The sequence below is a fragment of the Taeniopygia guttata genome, chromosome Z, assembly GCF_048771995.1.
Source record: "Taeniopygia guttata chromosome Z, bTaeGut7.mat, whole genome shotgun sequence".
NCBI classification, from domain to species: domain Eukaryota; kingdom Metazoa; phylum Chordata; class Aves; order Passeriformes; family Estrildidae; genus Taeniopygia; species Taeniopygia guttata.
Genome location: NC_133063.1, coordinates 45,363,155 through 45,384,584, shown reverse-complemented (window position 1 = coordinate 45,384,584; position 21,430 = coordinate 45,363,155). Strand labels below are relative to the sequence as shown.

Sequence of the window (21,430 nt, the reverse complement as noted above, 5' to 3'; positions counted from 1 at the left end):
GATACAGGGTGCCATGCCCCAGACAGAAAGGAAAATTTACGCCTGCAGCTTGATATTTGAAGATCCTCAGAAAAGGACAAACTGTTTTGTTTGGAGAAAGCTAACAAGAAAAATTATTCTTTCCTGGACTTCTATTTGACCGGAAAAGGTGAAAGAAGGATTAGTTTATAGATTAAGAAACATAAAAGTTTTCCAGAATTTTCTTCCTGTCATGTCAGCTAAACTCTCCCATCTGCGTTTTCTGTCTTCATGTCCTAGGTTTGTAAGTATCCCAGTGAATCTTCATTATGGCTGCAGAGAATTAGACTGGACAAATGTAATTGTGGGTTCAGACCCTAACTTTGTTATTCCATGCTCCTTATTAATGTGCATGTACTGTACTGAGACCAGTGTTTTTGAAAAAAAAAGTATTGCGTAAGGTCATATGCCTCTTCCTGTGTAATGTATTATAAACATTGTGAGGAACTAACCTGTTTAAGGGTGAAGAGGATGTTATCCATTTACCTGCAAAGTGGTGGAGGAGTTGGAAGTCAGGCACTGTGGTTATGGACATATATTTTATTTTTCTCAAAATTCTTTTCAGGGTAAGTGAAGAAAAAGAGGTGACAGAAGAACGGCTGAAAGCTGAACAGGAATCATTTGAGAAGAAGATCAGACAGCTAGAGGAGCAGAATGAACTTATCATCAAGGAAAGGGAAGATATCCTTTAAAAATATGTGCAATGGCTCACTGAAATAAAAAGTGAAGTACAGAGAAATAATTGTTCTAATTTATGGCATAGAAAAAATCTGCATGTGCTGCCATTCAAAAGCAATCAGAGAGATGACTTGTCAGCATGTGACATTGGTTCATTTGAGCTTAAACTGCCATCCAGCTGTTCCTATGATGTTGTTTTGCTATGAAATAGATATTTGTCAACTAAAAAAATGACAATAGGAAACTTACACATTAAAATATGATTATAGATATTTTTAAAAATTCTGTTAGGTGGTCATAATTTAGGTCTAAAACTTGCATGGTATTCCATTTCTTTCCATATCCAGAGAAAGGGAATCTACACTAAATGGATACAAATTAAATGTATGTACTAGGAGGTTTAGCTAGCTTAGACGTTTTGTTTGGTGTAGGGTTTGTTTCTTTGTATATAAAACCAGCAGATTCTCTTTTCTTGCTGGCTATGACTTGCATTTCTTTAAGCTGCATATGCTTAGTCCCAATCCTGGAATATCACATGCAAAGTGACTATTGAAGGAATTGCTATTTTTCTTTCTGAGATGTGACAGACCTTTACAAAATTCTGTTGTTCATTTCTCTTCCAAATCTCTGCTATTGATGCTTTGTTGTTAAATTTCTCAGAGGGCTAAGGATTGGCTGCAGTGGGATAGAGACAGGACTGCAACTACAGGATAAGCAAATGGTTTGTGATTCATTGGGAACTGCATTGCTGATAGTGGGGGTAGTAATGTTGTTTTAAAAAGCATGGTGGAGCCCAGTATGCAGTACTGTTTTCAGTTCTGAACCATCCCTTGTTCAAGTTATAAATGAAGTTGGTGACAAAAAGAGGCTGTTCAAGCTATTGGCCAGTGTTGAAACAGAAAAAAGGATAATTCAGAAACTTAAACATGAGTTTAGAGGAGGGTTCTTGAAAATTCTGGCAATCCTATTTCACGGTTTAGCTGGAGCAAAACCAGTACTTCTTTATGATGGAACTTGCTTGGCTTAGGAAAGGTATTCAGTGATGTTGGTCTCTGTCAGGAGACCACGGCCTCTGATGACTTAGAACATCCCTTGTAGCACAGTGGCCCTTATTTTTCTGGGAGAAAATTTATCTGTCTGTTTGTCCCAGATAATATACACATCAACATACTTAGCTGGCCATAAACTGTTACTGGAAAATATTATATCTGATGTATTTCAAGAACCATTAGATATGACAACAGCTCTTCGACATTGATTTCACCGAATCCAGTATTTTGTTGTATATTATGTCTTGTGTATTCAGTCAGCTCATGAATATGGGTGGGATGCATGTTCCTGATTTTTTGTTATTTATCCACACAAAGCTTTCACTAATTCACATGAAGTTTATTTGGCTAGTGAAAAGTAGACATGCTTGCTTTTTTTCTGTTTTGTTGTTTGGGGTTTTTTCTCTTTCCATTTGTTTCTTTACCAGAAATAGATTGCACTAGTATGAATACTTTTCCAGAAGTCTGGTAGACATGGCAGAAGGTTAATAAATGCAATTTTACACTTCATAAAATTCTGTAAAACCTAGATATATAAAACAAGGTTATAATTTAAAACAATGTAATTTTAACTGCTGCAATACTTGCCTATCATACATGAATGATTCAAGATCTTCAGTGTAATTCTGATCACTTAATTTTTTAAAGCTTGTTGCAGAGACAAGAAATAGTAGAAATTACTTGTTGAGGCTGAATACAGATTATGGCTGTATTCAAGTGCAGCAACTTGAAATTCTTAATTTTTTCTAGTTTATAGTGTCCACTTGCAAATAAGGTATCAGAGATTTAATACCATAAGAAAAAAATTTCAGGTCTGTTAAAATCAAATTTAATCTTTTTTTTTGCCCCACATAGCTAATTTATTCTCTATAAGATGACTTTATTTCCTGCAGTATTTAAAAGTACCCTGCAGTAATAAATTTGTGCTTCTGATATAAATGCAGCTATCCAGCAAAGTGCAATTTCAGCTTGGTAAGGGTTTAGTTTGCTTAGCATTGGGACTGTGTGGGTTGTTTTCAGCAACATGTATTTTTTTTTTTTTCCATTGAAATTCTTGCAGTAGAAATATTATTTGGTGCTTGAAATCCCTACTTTGAGGAAAATCCATCCTTATTTTGTTGTGGTTGATTTTTCTACCTGACATGCTGTGAAGACCCCTCTGTTCAAATTTGCTGCTGATGAATTGTGACAGAATCTTTGGGGGAAGGGAGAGGGGTAGTATTCAATGGTCTCACTACAAAACTTCGAGTATCTTATTAGCATTTAGGAAACAGTATCTGTCTGCAGCCCAAGCTCACAATCAGGAAAATATCCTTTGTGAGATGTCCCAATACTGTCATGATATATGTCTTAGGAAAAAAATATAATGAGATTATTAAGAAACAAATACTAATGATACTTCATAATTCAAAGAAATTATGTTGTGGTCTTTAGCTTTTCTTGTTATCACCATTAGGGTTTTTTTCATGTAAATTTGATGTGGTTGCATAAATGAAGAAGAAAAAGCAGCTGTAACATTTCTGTAAAGACTTACTAATAGGTGAAGAGGAGACTTATTAAAGACATTAAAAAAAAATTATTATTGAATTATTGAATTCTGAGCTCTGTTTCAATTATTATTATGTAGATAATCTATTTATTACAAAGTTTTTTAAAATTTTTTTTAGATCAAAACTAGTCAGCTGTACTATGCTGCTGTTTTGGTTTATATTTAGAATGCACCTGGGTTACTTAAGCTTTTAGTTGGAATTATTTTCTGGCTGAACATAGAGTTACAAAATAGTTTGACCCTGAAATATCATCTAGGTTCCACCGTTGGACAGGGATGCCTCCCGGTAGGCCAGGTTGCTGAAGACCCAGCCAAATTCACACAAAAAATCCTGTATGATTTACTTGGTTATTCTTAAAATTGATCACAGACTCTGTTTACATATGTCCTTAATATTATAGAACTACTTAATTAGTTGATTTTGCATACAGTTAACATGAATATTAATTTAACTAAAACAGTTCATTTGCTTATAGTGTTAGTGAGACAGAGAATATTAATTTGCTGGAAGAATAATGAGCTTTGTAAGTATTATGTAGAGACTTTAATAAAATGCTTTTAGTTTTGCCATAGTACTGTTCATTACGTAAGTCTTGCATATGTAAATCAGTGCCACTTACATATTTTCTCCTTTTCCTATCTTAATGTGTTAATGTAAAATTAGTAGTATTTTTCAGAAGAAAAAGACTTACTGGTTTGCTTAATGCAAAGTACAAAATGGTAGAAAAAGGAGATATCAGAATTCAGAATTTACTTGCTGGTTCTGCCTTATTTTCTCCATAATGTTAAATCTGATCTTCTGGAAATTTGAACACTTCTGTTTCCTTTCCTTTTTTAATCAGACCCACCAAGTTGTCATCACAGATGAGGGAACAAAGGTGGTCTTGTGCAGAAGGTCTTTGGCCATGTACTGTGTCGGATGTGTGGTCTCAGTGTCCTGTGTGGCAGGTTCATGTGTGTGTGCCTCCCTGGGGCTGCTGTTGGCAAGGGGACAGTCTGCACTCAAAGTGACAGCAGTGTCAGGGGGAGGTGGGGCACAGATATTAACACTGCAGTTTAGCATCTGTATAAGTAAATGGGTCCCTGCCTTGCTGTGCCCCCACCCCTTCTCTCTGGAAAAAAAAAAAAAAAGGCAAGAAGAAAATTTCTATGTAAAGGGAAATTTGCCATTTGCAGGAAACTTGGGTTTGAAATGACCATAATTATTTTTCTTTTATTTCTTAACTTGGCTCACTGAGCTTATCATTTAAAGTCTTTTCCCTTTCTATTTTTCATATGTGAATGCATACTATATATCTTCTTGTGCATCATAATTTGTTGAAGGTGTGTGAGGAGAACGGAGAATTAGTATTTTGCTCCTTTCTTCCATTTTATCCAAGTACGTTACTCTTGAAGGTGTTTCCTCTTACTGTTATTTCAGGTATCCTACTAGTAAATGTTTCTAAGCAGCCATTGTGGTCTGTTATAAAAAAGCTGCACTTATTAAAAAGTCCCTGAATATTTATATGCTATTCTGTAACTGCAATATTGGTTAAATAATGTATGTATTTACGAACTGAAATGTAGAAGAATCAGTCAAGGACTATTGGGTAAATAAGATATTTTGAATTTTTCATGAACTTTTAAACTAAAACAAGGTGAAACATATTGTAATGTTGAGTATTCAAATGGATCAATGGCTGGAGATTAATTTGAAGCTTTCTGTGCTTAATCCTAGTTAGTGCCTTGTAGCATGATCTAGCAACACTGTCTATGTTATGAAAATAACCAGAATCATCAGGCAGCCTCTAAGCAGTCAACAACAGCCTCTGTAGAATGTGAGCTGGACAGGCCTTTTGCCCTAAACCTCTGCACTCAGTGATGTAGGGTTGTCTGTGAGATTGTACTGTCAGCATAGAAATACAGCTGTGGAATGGGGGAAGCATATTTGCTCTGTGTTTTATACCAAGGGTGGAATAGTGTTCTGTGTGTGTCTGATTGAAGCAAAGATGTTTCCCCATCAACTCTTGTAGAGAATTTTGGAGTTCCCCTGAGGTGAGTGTTGAGGGTTAGTAGCATTATCTCATTTCCTGTGTTTCATGATTTTTTTACATTGTGGTGATCTCTACCTGGTAGTAGACACTTGATGATTTTGAAACTGAATAAGAGCTGGAGTTCTGCCCTGCCAGATTGTGGATACTCGTGGGTGGCTCTATGCTTCCCAGATAGCCTGTCTCCCAGCTCTGGGTATCTGAAGCACAAATTTATGATATTATGTACATTACCTGTCTTATGGGCATGACAGAACTGGACATGATGATGGGCTGCCCCTAGCTAAACTAAACAGGAGAAACCTGTCATTGGAGATGCACCTTCAGCCAGGGCAATCTCATACATCAATATCAGGTATTTTAAGAAAAAACCTGAAGTAGTTCAGGTAAAAAAAATTCTTTGTAGGAGTCAGGCTGGTCGGTTTAAGTGTCTCAAGTGAAAGACAGATCTTTCTGCTTTTTCCAGATATTTAAACTGACTGACCAGGCTACTTACCTGACTGAATTTGACCACTGGTTTTGTGGTTATTGCTGAAACATTTGGCTTTAGGCATGTGAGCTTCCAAAGTGATGCTTGAGTCACATTTGTTCTTTATGACATTTTGCTCATTTAGAAACAAAGACTGAGTTCTTTTAAAAGGAGGCACAAATGGGAAAATGAGATCATTAATTGTTGAAGCTGGTACTGTAACAAATTGACTAGAAATGTGGATTCAGAGAAATTGATGTACTTTATCCTTCTAAACTAAATGAATTCTCCATCTGCTTCAGCTTCTCAACTATAATGAGGACGTAGGGCTGACTCTGCTATTGGTTTCTCTGTCTTCCTGCACTATTTTGGAAAGTTTAAACATATCTTGCATAATTAAATACACTTTCAATAAATCAATCTCATAATAATTGTTGTTCAGGAGAGTTCATTATTCAGTTCAGTCTTTTAAATTACTCTTCTTCTTTAAAGGATTTTTCTGACGTAATGGCTTCTTCTAAATCCATTTGCCATGCTCTAGCTTGTAATTACTTTAGATTTGAAGAATAAAATGAATGGCTTTATTACTAATCAGTAGCAAATTTGTCTTACTGTTTTTAGAGTGGCCTTCACTCATGAAATAGTTTTAATGGTCTAGATAGCTAAGCACTTCATACCTCTCTTTCAACAGAGATTTAGTGAAAGCAATCAGATAATTTTGTGGGGTTTTTTTCTTCCATCTCTCTCCCATCAAACATTTGTCACAGTGACTGTGGTCATGTGTTTGCTGTTGTATTCTGTGAGCTGCTGGCCTTCTGAAAGCCTTGCTTTGCTGCCTGCTTTTAGATTGGAAGTTTTTCAGGCTGGGCTAGACTTTATTTTTGCCTTGTGCTGTGTGGAATCCATTGCATTCATTTAATGTTGTCTTTTACGGTGGTCGTTGGCCTGTAAGAACTTTGTCACTGTTCAAGCATGATGAAAACAGCACCTCTTTCTTATCCCCTTTCTATTGATGTGGGATTTCATGGTCCTTAGTGACAGTGCTTTTGTAGTCAAGAGTTGGAAGTCTGTGCCTTCCTATAGCAAAATGCCATCATGTTTTACAGCAGGTGAGACTGCACAGGTGATTGTCCTACGTTAATCTTCTCTATTTGACATCAGTTCTTTGTCCGTATTCTCTTGTAAGGTTGCTCAAATCCATCCTTAATTTTAAACTGTCAGTCAATGCAAACTAATATAATGCATTTTTAGCCTTGCTAAACTTCTTAAGATCTAGTGGATGTTACGCTAATATCTCATTTCCATAGACTACTTAGAAAATGAAAGTGGGTTAGTTGTAGAGTTATAGACATTCAGTCAACATCAGCTTTTAATTTCCTTAGGAATTCATTACTATAACAGCACTCTTGGTTTTGTTTCCTCTATCAGTTGTAATGTTTAACGATGGCTAAGAATTTTGAGTAATACTGAGGAGTTAGAAAAAACATCCAAAGAGGAATGAATACCATCATTAAAGTCTTAATTCCATTGCTCTCTGGGAGGTTATTAAAAGTGTAAGTTCAAAACTGGATGGAATTTATCCGGATGCAAGAACTTAATTAAAGGCTTCCACATATACCTTTTATCCTTAGTTCTATTGGCATTACATCTTCTTTGGTCTAGTTTCAGGAGTTGCAGTAGTTTTTCATTTCACATTTACAATTTTCAGTTCAGATTTTAGTATATATATGTTTATTTAAATACATTTTTAACTGTGGAAATGGTAAGCTTTTACTGATGGCGGTATGGTCACTTTCATTGCACATATAGCAAAAAATTTGCATAAAGGTCAACCCCTTCGTGGGACAAAAAATACCCCAGGGTTTATAGAATGGGGAGTACAGTTGTAGTAATAAGGATTATGCTGCTAATAAGTTCCCCTCAAGGCCCAGTGATGGTAATACCCCTATATTTTGTCTTTAAAGAAAACTGCTGAGAGGCAATAATTTTTTTTTGTATGTGTCCCATTTTCATTAATGCATGGTAATTGATGGAGTTGCAGTGACTTGTAACAGTAATGAGTTCTAAACATAAGAATGCACTCCTTTCTAATAAGTGAGCACTGCTGGGGTTTAAAAGCGTACTAAATCAGTTGCTTTAGTATGAATTTATTAGTTTTTTTCAGCATTAGCTTTAATAGTAGTTATTTACATAAGCGTACATCCCATTAACCGCCATCAGGGCTGGAAAACATGCTGAACTGTTCATATTTTCATATAATTATTGAACATAATGGTATCATTTGCATTTCTAAACAGTGATGTTTCTGTCAGGCTTGGAAATAGTGTCTTTACGCAGTCCCTATTTCACATCCACTTATTTGACATCGTTAAATTTTATGCTAATGTGCTTCCCTAGAATGTCATCAGTAGGACAGATGCTTGCACTTTAATATACAAATCAGTGATGCTTTTCCATCCCCCCTTCCCTGAACTGCAAAAGAAGTAAAAAAGCATATCTGCACTTTTTAGATATAGTTTGTTTCATTCTAAAGAACCTGTAAGAAATGAAACTTAGCTTTCACCCGTTAGTCACTTCCAAATGCTGTAATAACAGATACCTTTATTATGAACAGTGGGAGACTGTCCTCTGCCTGAAGGAGGAAGAGTCTTCTAAAATTCAAGGCAATTATGTTAAAATAAAAATTGTAGCCTTGACCTTGCCATCTGTGTATGGTATGGAGTCTCACAGAACAAGCTACCTGGTCAGGTGGTGGTCCATGGATTGGCTTACCTGGCAGCAGAGCATGGCTGTAAAGAAGGTTAAGGCAGGAAGCTCATATACATTTGCCTGTCTGCTAGGCTCTGTCAGCAGAAGTGCATTTTGACTTGTACATTGTCAGGTTTTTAGTCTTAAAATATTTTTTTCATTTTGCAGACAGGCAAATGTATATGAGCTCTTGCCAACTAAGTGTGGATGGTGGTTGTTGTATGAATAGTGCTGACTTTTTCTTTTTATGTATGTAAGAGCTTTGATGCTTCTACTGAAGTCAACACTAAAAGTAGACCATCAAAAACTTGAGCAACATTACCAATGATTGTAGGTCTGAATGTGGAAAATATGGAATAAAAATAAATAAATATAATCAGCAGCACCACCAAAACCACACTACTTTTCTTTCCTTTAAAGATTAAATTAGTATGTTGCATTTGGTTCTGTATGAATTTATCTCAAGATGACTTGCTTACTATTGCAAGCAGAGTGCTAAGGGTAGAGTAGGTGTGTGTGGCCTGCAGTATGCAGTCGTGGTCACAGGAAAAAGTAGCTATTGAGATACAGAGTGTGTTGCTTATGAGCTAGACATGACCCGTGTGAGTGGGCCTGGAAATCCAGTGGATCTCCAGCTCAGTTCTCTACTTTTCCTGACTTACCAGATGTGGATTAGGCAATTCTGTTGTTTTCTTTCCTACTCACCTGTTTAAAAACTTGTGGCACTGCTTGCCGGCCTTTGTGTGACATGGATGTTAAATGTAAATGTTGCTCGGTTATGGCATTTCATGGACACTCTGAAAATTTTAAATAAAACCAAAACTTTTACGGTCAAGGAAAAGACTGAGAGAAGTATATTACACAGGTTTGTCATTTTCATTGTTTTACCAAAAAAAAAAAAAGTTTAAGAATGCCTTTCTTAGTCATGTCTTAAAAGAAGGTTGGTAGGAGGCAGCCAAGTAGAAAAAGGTACTTGGAGTGAAATGAAAAGGCATATTTTATGCATAGAGGGCCACGTGAGCAAACTAGAGATATACTCTGATGGGTTCTGGGCTTATGGGGTCTTTAATTATAGATGATTAACAATTTGCTAGATGCTTTGCAGACAAGTATGGAGACAAAAATCCCTGCTGGGAAATGCTTGCAGTCTAAGACCTCATTCTGGTGGTGTTTGTAGAGGTATGTTTTAAGTCATGAGAAGTAGCAATATTAAAACAACAGCAAAAAATATTTGCTTTTGTTATGTCAGAGAGAGCCATAGGAGTTTTGAAGGATTTCTGTCAGAGTTTTGAGCTTGCAATAGGGCAGCCATTTTATAGCAAGCAATTTGGAGCCAGGTGCTTTTTGGTACACCTTTTACTCAGAATTAAATATGGACACACCAGTGTAGACTAGCAAACTGGTGAGATGTGCTTATTTCAGCTGTGAAGTATTGGGAAATTTAAAGAGTGCACCTCTGGCATGCAGAGCAGATTGTTGTACTGCAGAGAGTCTGAGCTGACCTCTTGTCAATGTCTCATTTAAATCCTGAAAAGAAGACTCTAGGTAATTGGCAAGTATCCTTATTTTAATATGTGGCCATAAAAAGGTAACATATGATGATTTTTAGCATCAGAAGATTAACATTTTACCTTTAAATAAAATATGATTAACTGGTATGGAATTAAAAGTAATAGAACTGAAATATTCAAACTATTACTCTGTGGTGTCAGATTATGCGTTGAGTGTGACAGTTTAAGTACTGAAGTGATTTAAAAAATGAGTCAGCTAAGGATGTATATCCCAAGTAGTGAGAATAAAATGGAATTAAACAATTGTGGCTGTCAAAACTTTCTCAAAATGTCCTGGCTGAATGAATCAGGAGACCAGTATGGTGTTGTTTACAGTGACTGAGTCTTGCCCAGGTGCCAGTGCAGATGCAGCAATGGAGTAGTGCATGCTGTAATGGCATCCTGATCTATAATTTTAAGGCACCAAGTCATGATTATACTTAAATTTGGTACCCCGACCAAGACTCTTCTTGGCTGCTGGGTTCATCTACCTTCAAGAAGGTTCAATTATGATTGATTTAGCAATGCTTCTTTTCTTTCAGTAGTTTGCAGGCAGCCAGGCTTTTTCTTATCCTTGTACAATTTCATTTCTGGTGGATTGGCACATGTTTTGATACATGAAACTACATGTTTTCCATCTGAATTTCTTGGTGTCACTGTTTGGAAATGTGAAAATGCCATTGTGAAGGTTTGTCATTTGACTTCTGCATATTTTAAGTCCTTGTTAGTTAAAATGCTTTTTTCCCGCACCTAGTAAACTCAGCTTGGAATTTGACAATAAAGTGGCATCTTACTGTCTTCTGAAGTTCTGTAAATGAATTTTTAGAGTGCAATTTGGGGATTTAGCAGTCTTCATGTAGAGGTTGTTTTTGGCATGTTTGTGCACATTAAGCTGTGACACTTTGAAACTGTGTAGGAAGAATCAAGGGGAGGACTGGAATATGGCTTATTCCAAAATGCAAAAATAAAAGAAGGGGTAAAGAAAATGTGCTATGGTCACAAAGATTGGCAGGTCTAATTTTGTTTACATCCAGAAAACAGGATACTGAAGTAAGTGTGTTGCTTTCAGGTAGTTCCTTCAGAGAGTAGAATTTTCATAGTTATGTAAAAATGCAAGCAAAGCATTTAACAGCCTTTATAATACATTAACTCTTCCAGTGTGGATTTCTTCACATTTTATTATCTTCAGGGAGAAGTTTTGGGTTTCTATAAATATTGCTGGACACATTGATGAAAGATCCTTTAATTTTAACGATGTTGCTCAACATCTCTTAATGGTGCAGAGCAGAGTAAGACTTGAGTGAGCAAGGTTTTAATGTCCAGCTGCCACTTCATGTAACTGGACAAGTCCTAGGAGGCCTTATTGCTCTGTTTCAGTGCAAATAACCATATTTAACTTGCCATTGCTCTTTGCTTTAACCTGCTAATAAATCTACTGCATAAATTTTTCCTATGTATAGAGGGAAATTTAAAACAAGGAATATGTTTCTAATTATCTGCAGAGAGAAGTGATGGGAGCAAATGAAATGAACTCACCTTCAGGACTGCATTTGATTATGGGAAGGATTGCCTGGTATTGTCTCTGGTAGTGAGGGGTTAGATTTGGTAACCCAGAAAGGCTCATTGTTTCCCCAGAAAGCCATCTGGGTATTTCCTGGGTCCATCTGCTCTGATGCACACACAACCTGTGATTCCTAGTTGATTTTAATTAAATGTTTATATTGAATTTCTCTTGTGTTGGCATGGTTCATGTTCCTATGTTGCACTTGTCTTTCTGGAACCAACCACCCGACAGTGCAAAGATTTTAACAACAATATAATTGCATTGTTCTGACTGGATGTTGAATGCATTGGAGATTCTCTTGGCTCATCTGCAGGGAACAGATGACTGTCAGGAACCTTCTGGCTCTTTCAAACAATCCTCTTAACATATTTCTGTTCCTAAAGCTGTAAATATCTGCCTTGGTTCATTTGTTACTTCTCTCCTCTGTGCTGTTTTTAAGGATCAGTGTTTTAGAAGAGCTTCTATTTTTTTTTTTTTTTTTATGACACCTCCGAATTTCCAGGCTAGACACAGTCACAGCTAGCTTAAACATGCTTGTTCTTGTGCCAGTGTTTTGCTTAAATAGATCTTCCTCTCTTTCATGTTTATGTAGAAGGGATTAGAGCAATAGACATTCCCTCTCTTAAAGGGAAAAGAGAGGACAAAGTGAGAGAAGTTTCACTTGTTGTATAAATGATAGGAAGTCTTAGCTTCTGGATTAGAACAGGCTAGAAATCTGAGTGAAATGGTACAAGGCTGGGAAGGATTCTATGACTGAAAGGTCAGAAAGCTTAGCAAAGTCAGAACAGCAGTGTGGACTAATTGGGATTTGTTTGCTTTTTCTTGTCTATAGAAGTTGTCTTGATGAAGTTTATCTTTGGAAAGCTGGGTAGAAAAATTTTTGATTGGTGTTCTAGAAAGTCCCCAAAGGTCAGATTAAATGTACATGTATGTTGCAATTAAAGGTTGGTCCAGTAAAGTAACGAAAATGACTGAGGAGACAAATCACAATGTCACTTTAGGTTTTGACTTCCCCCATGGCAAAGGTGTCTTCTCAAGTCTTCCCGTTAGGAGTTCTGTTCAGTCTTGCTTTATCATCAGCCAGAATACCCGCATCACTGTGGGTATTCTTTTGCTTGTTGCACAAGGACATTGAGCTGTTGTGAATGGTTTAAATTTTTGGAAAAAGGGCATCAAGTAGCTGGATTTGCATTAACTCAGTAGCTAGTGTCTCAGAACCGTGAATGATGCTGCCCGCGGTAAAGTCAGGGTTTACTTCCCAGCATTATGACTTTTACCTTTAAATACCAATAATAAAGTAATCAGAGGTTTGGGACTTAAATCAGCGACAGACTTACATTTTATTTGCTTTTCATGTTGTGAGTTTTCACTGTGCATGAGGAAATAAACATGGCTGAAATAATTCTGACAGAAATTACAGGACAACTGTTGATTAATTCAGAGTTGCTAAATGCTGTCCTTGGATGTTTATTTAGGCTCCATTTTGTCTTCATCTGTCCCTGTTTTGGATTATATAACACTTTTTACCATTGCCATATCTGTTGCTTTTCTAAAACAGATTTTGTCTCATATTTCATAGAAAAAATATGAAAGGAAATCTCTGCAATTAATATCTTACTGAATGAGTAATTATTTTCTGCTGGTCCTGGAAATTAAGTGAAGTGTGGGAAACTTATACTGCAGGAGGTTTGCACTGTGGTTTGTAGTTTTGACATAAAATTACTATGGGCATGCTGAATCAGTGGTATTTTGTCTCTTTTATATCTTTCGGCCTCAAGAGCAATCCAAAATGTGTTTGTGAGCTGTAATAAAGATTGGTTCTTTCCCCTCGCTCTCCCCTTTGTCCATACTCCATTGCTTAAGGTGTTCTTCTACTTCCTTTTTCTTTCAATGTCAGGAATTTTATTTTAATAGGACTTGTGAAATCTGGAGACTTATGGAAGATTACTAAATCTGCCAGAAGTTTATAACGCTCATGAAAAGTATATGAGATTATACATAAACTCCTTTTCACTCTTTGGATCTGCTTGCTAGATGATGTGAATCTTCATTCCCTAGGAAAGATACTTTCTGCTCAGTATATTCTCCAAATTTTCCTGGAAGATAATTAGTCTGTCTTTGAAGTGTGTTTTTTAATATGAATCTATTTTTCAATGCTGTGTATTTTGAAAGGGTGGTGTTGTGTATTTGCTCTAAGTTGATTCAGTTTGTGTTACTTCATGTCATATTTTGTATATTTTGGAATTTAACCTTTTTTTCATGTCTGCTTGTCATTGAAGATCATTTTTAGTCAGGAGCAGTATGGATGTAGGAGAAGGCAGGAAGTTTCAAGGGAAGGCACATAATGGTGTGAAGTACAAGGCTTTGTTTCTTTGGGTTGCTGAATTGAAGGACAACTATCTTGTGGACTCCAGTTACACTGTTACATCACATGAAGAGAACTAGAGATGATATCTTGGAGTTTCTACTCCATACATTCTGAAAATATCCTGCTTCTGGATATGTTCTCTCTGGGACTTTCTGATAACCTTCCTAAATAATAAATGTAAATGATGACCCACATGGTGCCCATGCAGTCTGAGCTGTAGTGAACTCCTTGGAGAGATGTGCTGAAGACCCATTTGCTCAACACTGCTTCTCAACCTCAGCAGTGTTTGCCTTGCTCACCTTGGTCCCAGTGGCATCTCTGATCTAATGCTTTAGGTCGGCCTGTAGCTGACGTGTTCAGAGAGCCCCTTGTGTGCCTGTAACACAGGCATGTACAGAAAGGAGTGCAGTAGTCAGTCACAACATAAATTGTGAATGCAGCTCGTGGAATCATTCTCTTCTGAGGAGACTCAGCTATAAATTTATATGTATGCACACAGTATTCTTTTTTCCCTTCTCATCTTCTGTTTTTTGTCAATTGTGTAGTAATGAATATACAAAGAATGTTGAAACTGAGTTAGTAGTACTAGTTTATTAGATATACTTCCCTCGAATTGGTTAAAGTTTTTTGTTCATGTTTGGGATTAGGGTTCTTTGATCTCAATTTTATCTCAAGCAGATTCAGTCTTCTAAAGTCAGCTGGGTAATGGACAATAGTTTTTCCATGCTTGTAAACTTTTATACCAGAACAATCATCATCAAAACACTTTTTTTTTTTTTGTTACAGACTATGGACATAATAGTTTCATGTTTACAAAGCCAATTTGAGAATCAAATGTAGTGTTAAGCCTAGTGCCAAGATAAGTCTCTGGTTACAGGAGAATAATTCACTGTAACATTTTCATATGTTAAGCTGCACTGAATGCACATTAATAAAACAGATACATAGAGGGTTGGTGTAGCACTGCAGGATGTTTGTCAGGTTGTTTTCATTGGCCTGACAGAACTCCAGTATGAAAGGTACAGAGTGTGGACAGATTCAGTAATGAACTTGCATACCAAATCATCTGTCAGAACCCTGGTCAACTGGGAACAGATGAGCTGACAGACGTAAGACTCCTAGTATAGACATGTGGTGCTTTGTCTTATTTAAAACTCAGTTGGCCCCTTGTTCTGTAAGTTTAATAGAGATCTAGCCTCCATTGCCACAATGCCAGTTTTGCTGCAGTTTGTCCTGCAGAATGTTGAATACTATATGCCTTGCTTGCTCTGTGAAAAGGATGCATTAGGAGTCTTGGAAAACACAGCAATGCTCAAAATAAATTTTGATTAAGATTCATTTACAAGAGGAGTCTCCCACAGTTTTTAGAGCATTGAACAGACAATAGTTTGGTGAAATAAACTATTATACGCAAAAATTACAACAGAATTTATAGTGGTTAGACAGCCTTGGTGCGATGCTAAGAAATTGTTGTCAATTGATTCTACCATTTTATTAGGATGGATCTTGTCTATAAAAGAAAACAACTTATAGCATCTTATATATTTTATTCTTTATTTTTCAGTTATTTCTTAGATTAGGAATAGAAATCTCCTCCATCAGCCTTTTGGCTTATATAGTAGTTGTTCTTAAATAGACATTGAAAATTGAGTTAAAGACAAGCAACAATTTTTTTTTCATGTAGAGCTGATTAGCATTTTAAATTTCTATTTTGCAGGCATTGTTAATACTTTGAGATGCAATTTTGTTTCACTAAAATGTATTTCAAACAAATTCAAAGATGCTGTGTTTTGGTTTTGTGTTCCTTCATGACGTGAAAGACTCAGTTGTGATCCTGCTGTTCTGATGATTGTGCTCTGACATAATGGAAGTGATTTATTTGTTTTTTGAAACTGTGTCAGTCTGTCATTGCTACATGCATGGTGTATCAATACTGAATCAGTAACACAATTAGACTTTCAGCTACTGTTGAAAAAAAATCTTTTTTTTAATAATGAGAACAAAATGTGACAATTTGTGATGAAACTTCGACAAGCAACCGAACATCTGATGCAAAATGAAAATATTGTGTTCTTTGAAAAAAAGGGAGGATTTTCTTAAATTTCAGCATGTTTATTTTCTTTTTCTGTTTGAAAAGTGATATTGGTGGAAGGTTGGTGTTGTTAGCAGCATATGTTAGAAAAAACAACAAAACTGAAAGAGAACTCTAGGCATCCTTTTCTTTTGCAGCAGAGGATGGATCACTATCTGTCTTTCTCTCTGACTGCTAGTTCTTTGTACAGATAGTCTGAATTTAAGTTTAGATTTTCATTCTGATTTGGAAGCTTTGCTGTAAGCCTTTGTCTAGAAATTTGAATTGTTTCTCACTGAGCAAATTAAGCTCTGCAGTGTCCACTGCTGATAAGCTTTTCAAGCTGTCACAGGTTCCATCTGTCCTCAGTTGTACCTGTGAAATGCACTGCAGTTTGGGTACCATCCCACAGATTTGTGGTAGGGGTCTCAGTAATGGTGAAGTTGGGCAGATTTCAAAGGGCCATGAGTATATTGTGGGGAAGGTGATGCGTAGGTTCTTTGATCAGCATTAACTACAATGCCAGTAAACCTTTAACTTAGCTGCCATTAATTCAGCCCGACTGAAATAGCATTTAGAGTTAATGAAACTAGTTTTAACAGGATCTGCGATGCTTTCTGTGTGTGAATGTGTGACATTTTACAAGTGCATTGCAAAGACTAAATTGATTCTTAGAAGAATACATTTCTTTAGTCCAGACAAGACCTAATAGATCTTTTTCCTAGATAGCAGACTTAACTTTTTCCTAATTTTCTCTCTTGATTAAAATCCTCAATGAAGGGAGATTTCTACTAAATGTCTGCTCAAAACAAGCTTAGAGAAAATGGAATGTCAGCCTTAAAAATGTCACTTTAATAAGGTTTGACAGGATAAGGTCCTAGAAATCTCCTAATGGTATATATGCAAGTATGGAGTATGTATGCTTGCTGTATTTGGAATCAGTATGTGCAGGAATGTATATTCCAAAAATATTGATGATGCTGTGCTGTGGAGACTGCTAGGAATGAGGAACACTGGCAAAGAAAAAGGACTGGCAAACCCAAGATACAGAGCTGGATGAAAGGGAAAAGAATATTTAATACAGACCGTAAAAAAGAGGTATCAAGCTGTTGGGACAAAGAGGTAGATCCCCTACAAATGGGAGAAAACAGTTCTCATAAAAAAACCCTGCCTATTAATACTTAGCTTGCATAGGGGAAATTGTACAATTCTAAGGGATATTTATGCTTTTAGGTGTGAAAATGGGAACAGTGTCCTTTGTGTCTCTGTGTATGTGCATAAGCACTTGTATTATTCTAACATTTTTTTCATAGTGCTGACTATGTTTTTAACAGAGAATATACTCTAGTTTTGGTAAGTTAATTTTTGTCTATCTATAAAATTCTGCTGACTTCTCTTTTGTGTCTAAATACTTGACTGATTATTGAATTCCATGCATTTTTGCATACTTCAGAAGTCTTATTTAACAATTAGTGTCTGGAAAATCAGGGAAAGGCACATGTCATGCATGTGCCACATATTTAAATCACACTTTAAAAAAGCCATCTGCTCAGCACTTCATTTTTAGGGCATTTTCTGCTCTGCAGAGGAGTGTATCATTAATAAGAGTTCAAAACTAACTTGGGTACCTATTAGGCATAGTTTAATTTTATTGTATGTGTTTGTGTGTGCGTATTACCAGATGCCTACATTTCCAAACAAGTGACAATTTAACCTAAATTTCTGAGGGTGTCATCTTGCAGCTAGTAAGCTAGCTTATAGAGTCTGGACAAAGACAATAGAGCCTCACATTGGGCAGCACCCACTCATAAAACTCAAAATTCTTATTTGTGATTGTATTTCTGCTCGTATATAATTTGAAATTGGGTAACAATTCTTTGGGATAAGCTATAACCATTTATGTGTTTTAATAATACAAGGTTTTTCAATATTGTCCAATAGTTGTTGAATTTATTTTTTATCTTCTTGGTTCAGAGCAGGGGCATTACAGTTATACTTTGTTTATCTGAAACTGCTATCTAAAACAGTATTATGGCAACCAATTATCCTGTGTTTAATGTTGGTGGGCAAATTCCCCAGACTGTCTAAGCATGTTTAATATCCCCTTGCAGTGTTTGGACAATGGACTGATGTTATTAGAAACTATGAATCAAAGTTAAATTGAGGGTATGAATCATGTTTAAACTGCAGAACAAAATCGTGATGATGTGAAAGTGCAAGTAAGTAAAGGAAACCATAGGAAAAAATAATTGCAGCTTCTTGCTTAAAGTAGGTGCAGACTGGTTAAATCCTTCCTGATGGATGTGGAGGTTGCACAGATGATGCCTGCCCTGTGCTGCATTTGGGCTGTGTTGATGTGACTCTGTTCTGAAAGCACCTGTTCTGCAGCCTGGCTGTTGGCTGAGCCAGTGTGGGGGGTCCTCTGTTCCTCCGTCACGTCTGAAAAAGGGATGGAGATACTGCTGATGGTCAAGGTGTTCCCATCTGCAGCTGACCTGCCTGATGCAGTCTGTGCTGTGGTCCCATCTGCTAGCTTGTGGTGCTGCCATTCCTACCAGGAGACCCGTGAGGATGATACAGAGAGGATGTAGGGGCTTGTAGGAGAAGCAGACACTACTGTTTTTTAGATCAAGAGGCAAAAAGAATTGAGTAAAATTAAATTTCTTTCATTTTACTAAGACTTCTGTGAATTTGATAAGTGAAGCTTGGGTTAGAAGAAGAGAAATAATTATTCCTCAATCTTAGAAATTTCTGTGTTTGCTTTCTTCCAGGGTAGTGTAGGTGATTTGGAAGCATTTCTGTATGAGGTCAAAGTTTACTTTTTCTGAAAATGGCTTTTGTGTTTTCTGCAAGTGCGCAACATTTTTGTTTTCTGTTAGCTACTAGTAAGTTATGTCTTTGTTGCTGCTCCTATTAGACTGAGTATTTTTAGTGTCCCACTATCCTGTTTGAGGAACAAGAATGATAAGAGTTGGTTTGAGCTTATTTAATGTGAAAACACGTGCATATTTGATTATGCACAGGTATGTGTTCAAATACTTAGCTAGCAGTCCCAGAGCAGCAGGATATATGCATTTATTTATCTTCTTGTATAGATCTATGTCTGCATCCAGATATGGATGCCCAAAGTAGATGCTTAGTGGTGTAATGAGTTCCTTTCTGAACAGCACAGACCCGGTCCAAACTTAACAATTTGTTGTATCTGACTGCCACTAAACAGTGTGGGAAGTGTTCAACACAAAAGCATGGAAGTCTATCTGGTAAGGTATTAAATCCATGAAGTACAAGGAAGAGCAATAAGAAATTTAAAATAAGGATGTTAAGTGCAACTCAAAGCCACATGTCTCTTAAAACAGCAAAGCATCCCACAATCTGTGTGTCAGTGGATTTTTTGTGATTTTCGGTTGAACTCTTGATGCATGTGTGCTGATCTCCATGCAGAATCCTTTCAGTATCCATGCTGTTATCACTACATTGATTTTAAAATGTTAGCTCTTGACAGCACTGAGCAACTGCATGGTAAACAAGCCTTTTTACTTATCCTTACCTTAGACTTTATGTGCAAACCTTAATACCTTATTCATATAAGGTCTGACCTTTCCTACAGTTGCAAACAAACCTCCAAATAAACTTTGAATTATTAAACTACCCTTTATGTGAATGTAATGCAGTTCTCATGCTCTTTTATATTTCTCTAGCTTCCATGCTTGTATTACAAAAGTGCATTCAAATGGCAGATCTGTCCTTCATAAGCAAAATAGATTTATCTTCTCCTAGTTAGGCAAAAAATTCAGTCTAAAGGTTTGTTTGGCCAGAACTGAGATCCTATAATAAACATTATAGGCATAGAAGAGACTTCTATTCACTTGTTAATAGATGTGTAGGGATCTGTTTCAAGTCCTATTACAGGACTATCATAATAAACATTGAAAATTAATGTTATTAATTTAGAAGACAATCTGTGACAGAGGTTCATGTTCTAGTAAGTATGTTGTTTTTATTTAATTGTGTGCACGTGTGAACAAAATATTGTTGGGTTGCAGTGGTGTATGTATTTTTATTTCCATTAGCAATTCATGATGGGAAGGTGAAACCAGCAGTCATCGTCTGAGGAGCTTTTATGCCAAATACAACTTTTTCTTCTTTTAAAGTTGCCCTTTCTCTGGTTGTCAGCCTCATAAATTCTCAGTCTTGAATTTGTGTGGATCACAAATGGAATTCTGGGGTTTGTGATGGGAGGGGTAGAGATCAGTAAATGGGAGTGGATGTATAAGGACAGACACAAGTTCTGTCTTTAAAAGTAAACTTGCTTGAGTTTTCAGTTGGAGAAAAAGAAGAGCCACATTTCAAATTGGCATTTCAGGTTTCCTTTAAATGCCAGTCTGTAGCATATTTGTAGCTGTTCCTGTTAAATAGTGCAAAAGTTTAGTTTGTATGGTTTTTGGTGGTATTTGAAAGATTTCTGTGCCCTCTGGAAGAGTGCTGCATTCAGTTATGGCTATGGCACATGCACAGAAATGGAGATGGTTTTGATTTATACTGCTTCATTGCATGGATCTCCTTGTTTAAGTCAAGGTTCCCAGTTTAAGGAGCCAGCCAATCTTCTGAATATAAAGGCAGACAGGACAGGGGAGGAATTATGGCTTATGTTTCCCAGGTTGCCATGACTTCTATTAGTGGTGCTAGGAGTTAAATTTTCTTTTAAGAGAACATGTGACAGTTTGAGATAGGATACATGAAGTACAGGTATGTTAGTTACAGCTAATGAGAGATGTGTGAAGGAGCATGAGTAGTTGCTTGTTTACTGTAATATGCAGCAACATGAGCCAAAATACTCCAAGTGTGGGGGAGTTATTAGTGAAACCAGTCTAGGAATTTTACTGTAGGTTTTAGTGAAGTTTTTGCATATGAGGTTTTAATAAGTTCATTGTGGATTTTTGAAGTGTTGTCTTTTCCAGTTATACATGGTTTTATTTTACTGATTTTAGTAAATTGTGTTTTAAGTCATACAGAATACGTGGTGTGGCTGGAGTAATGTTTGTACTGAGATCTGATTTTTGCATGCCTTGCTGCTTTGTTACTGTCTTCTTGTGAACTGTAATGATGAATTAAAATGTTTGCATTTATTTTGCCTTAGATTTTGATATATTTCAGTGAAGTTGACAACCCTTACGTTATTGTCATAGGAGCCACAGAGAAGGTATTCAGTGTCCTGAAAGAGACCACTTTAGTGCATCTCACAGAAATGCTTGAGAATATAGAAGAATTTCTATTCTAAAACTATAATTCTAGGCTTGTCATTATTGCTTTTCTAGGCAATAATTCTAGGCTTGTCA

The 21,430-nt window shown here is 36.5% G+C and overlaps 1 protein-coding gene across 1 annotated transcript in view; it reads left to right on the top strand.

Annotated features, from left to right (window-relative positions):
• KIAA1328 (KIAA1328 ortholog) overlaps positions 1 to 21,430 on the top strand; it is a 171,279-nt gene that overhangs the window by 18,209 nt on the left and 131,640 nt on the right. Inside the window, 1 exon segment of the mRNA XM_030258714.4 lies at positions 584 to 699. Within this exon segment, the coding sequence (XP_030114574.2) occupies positions 584 to 699 (116 nt within the window).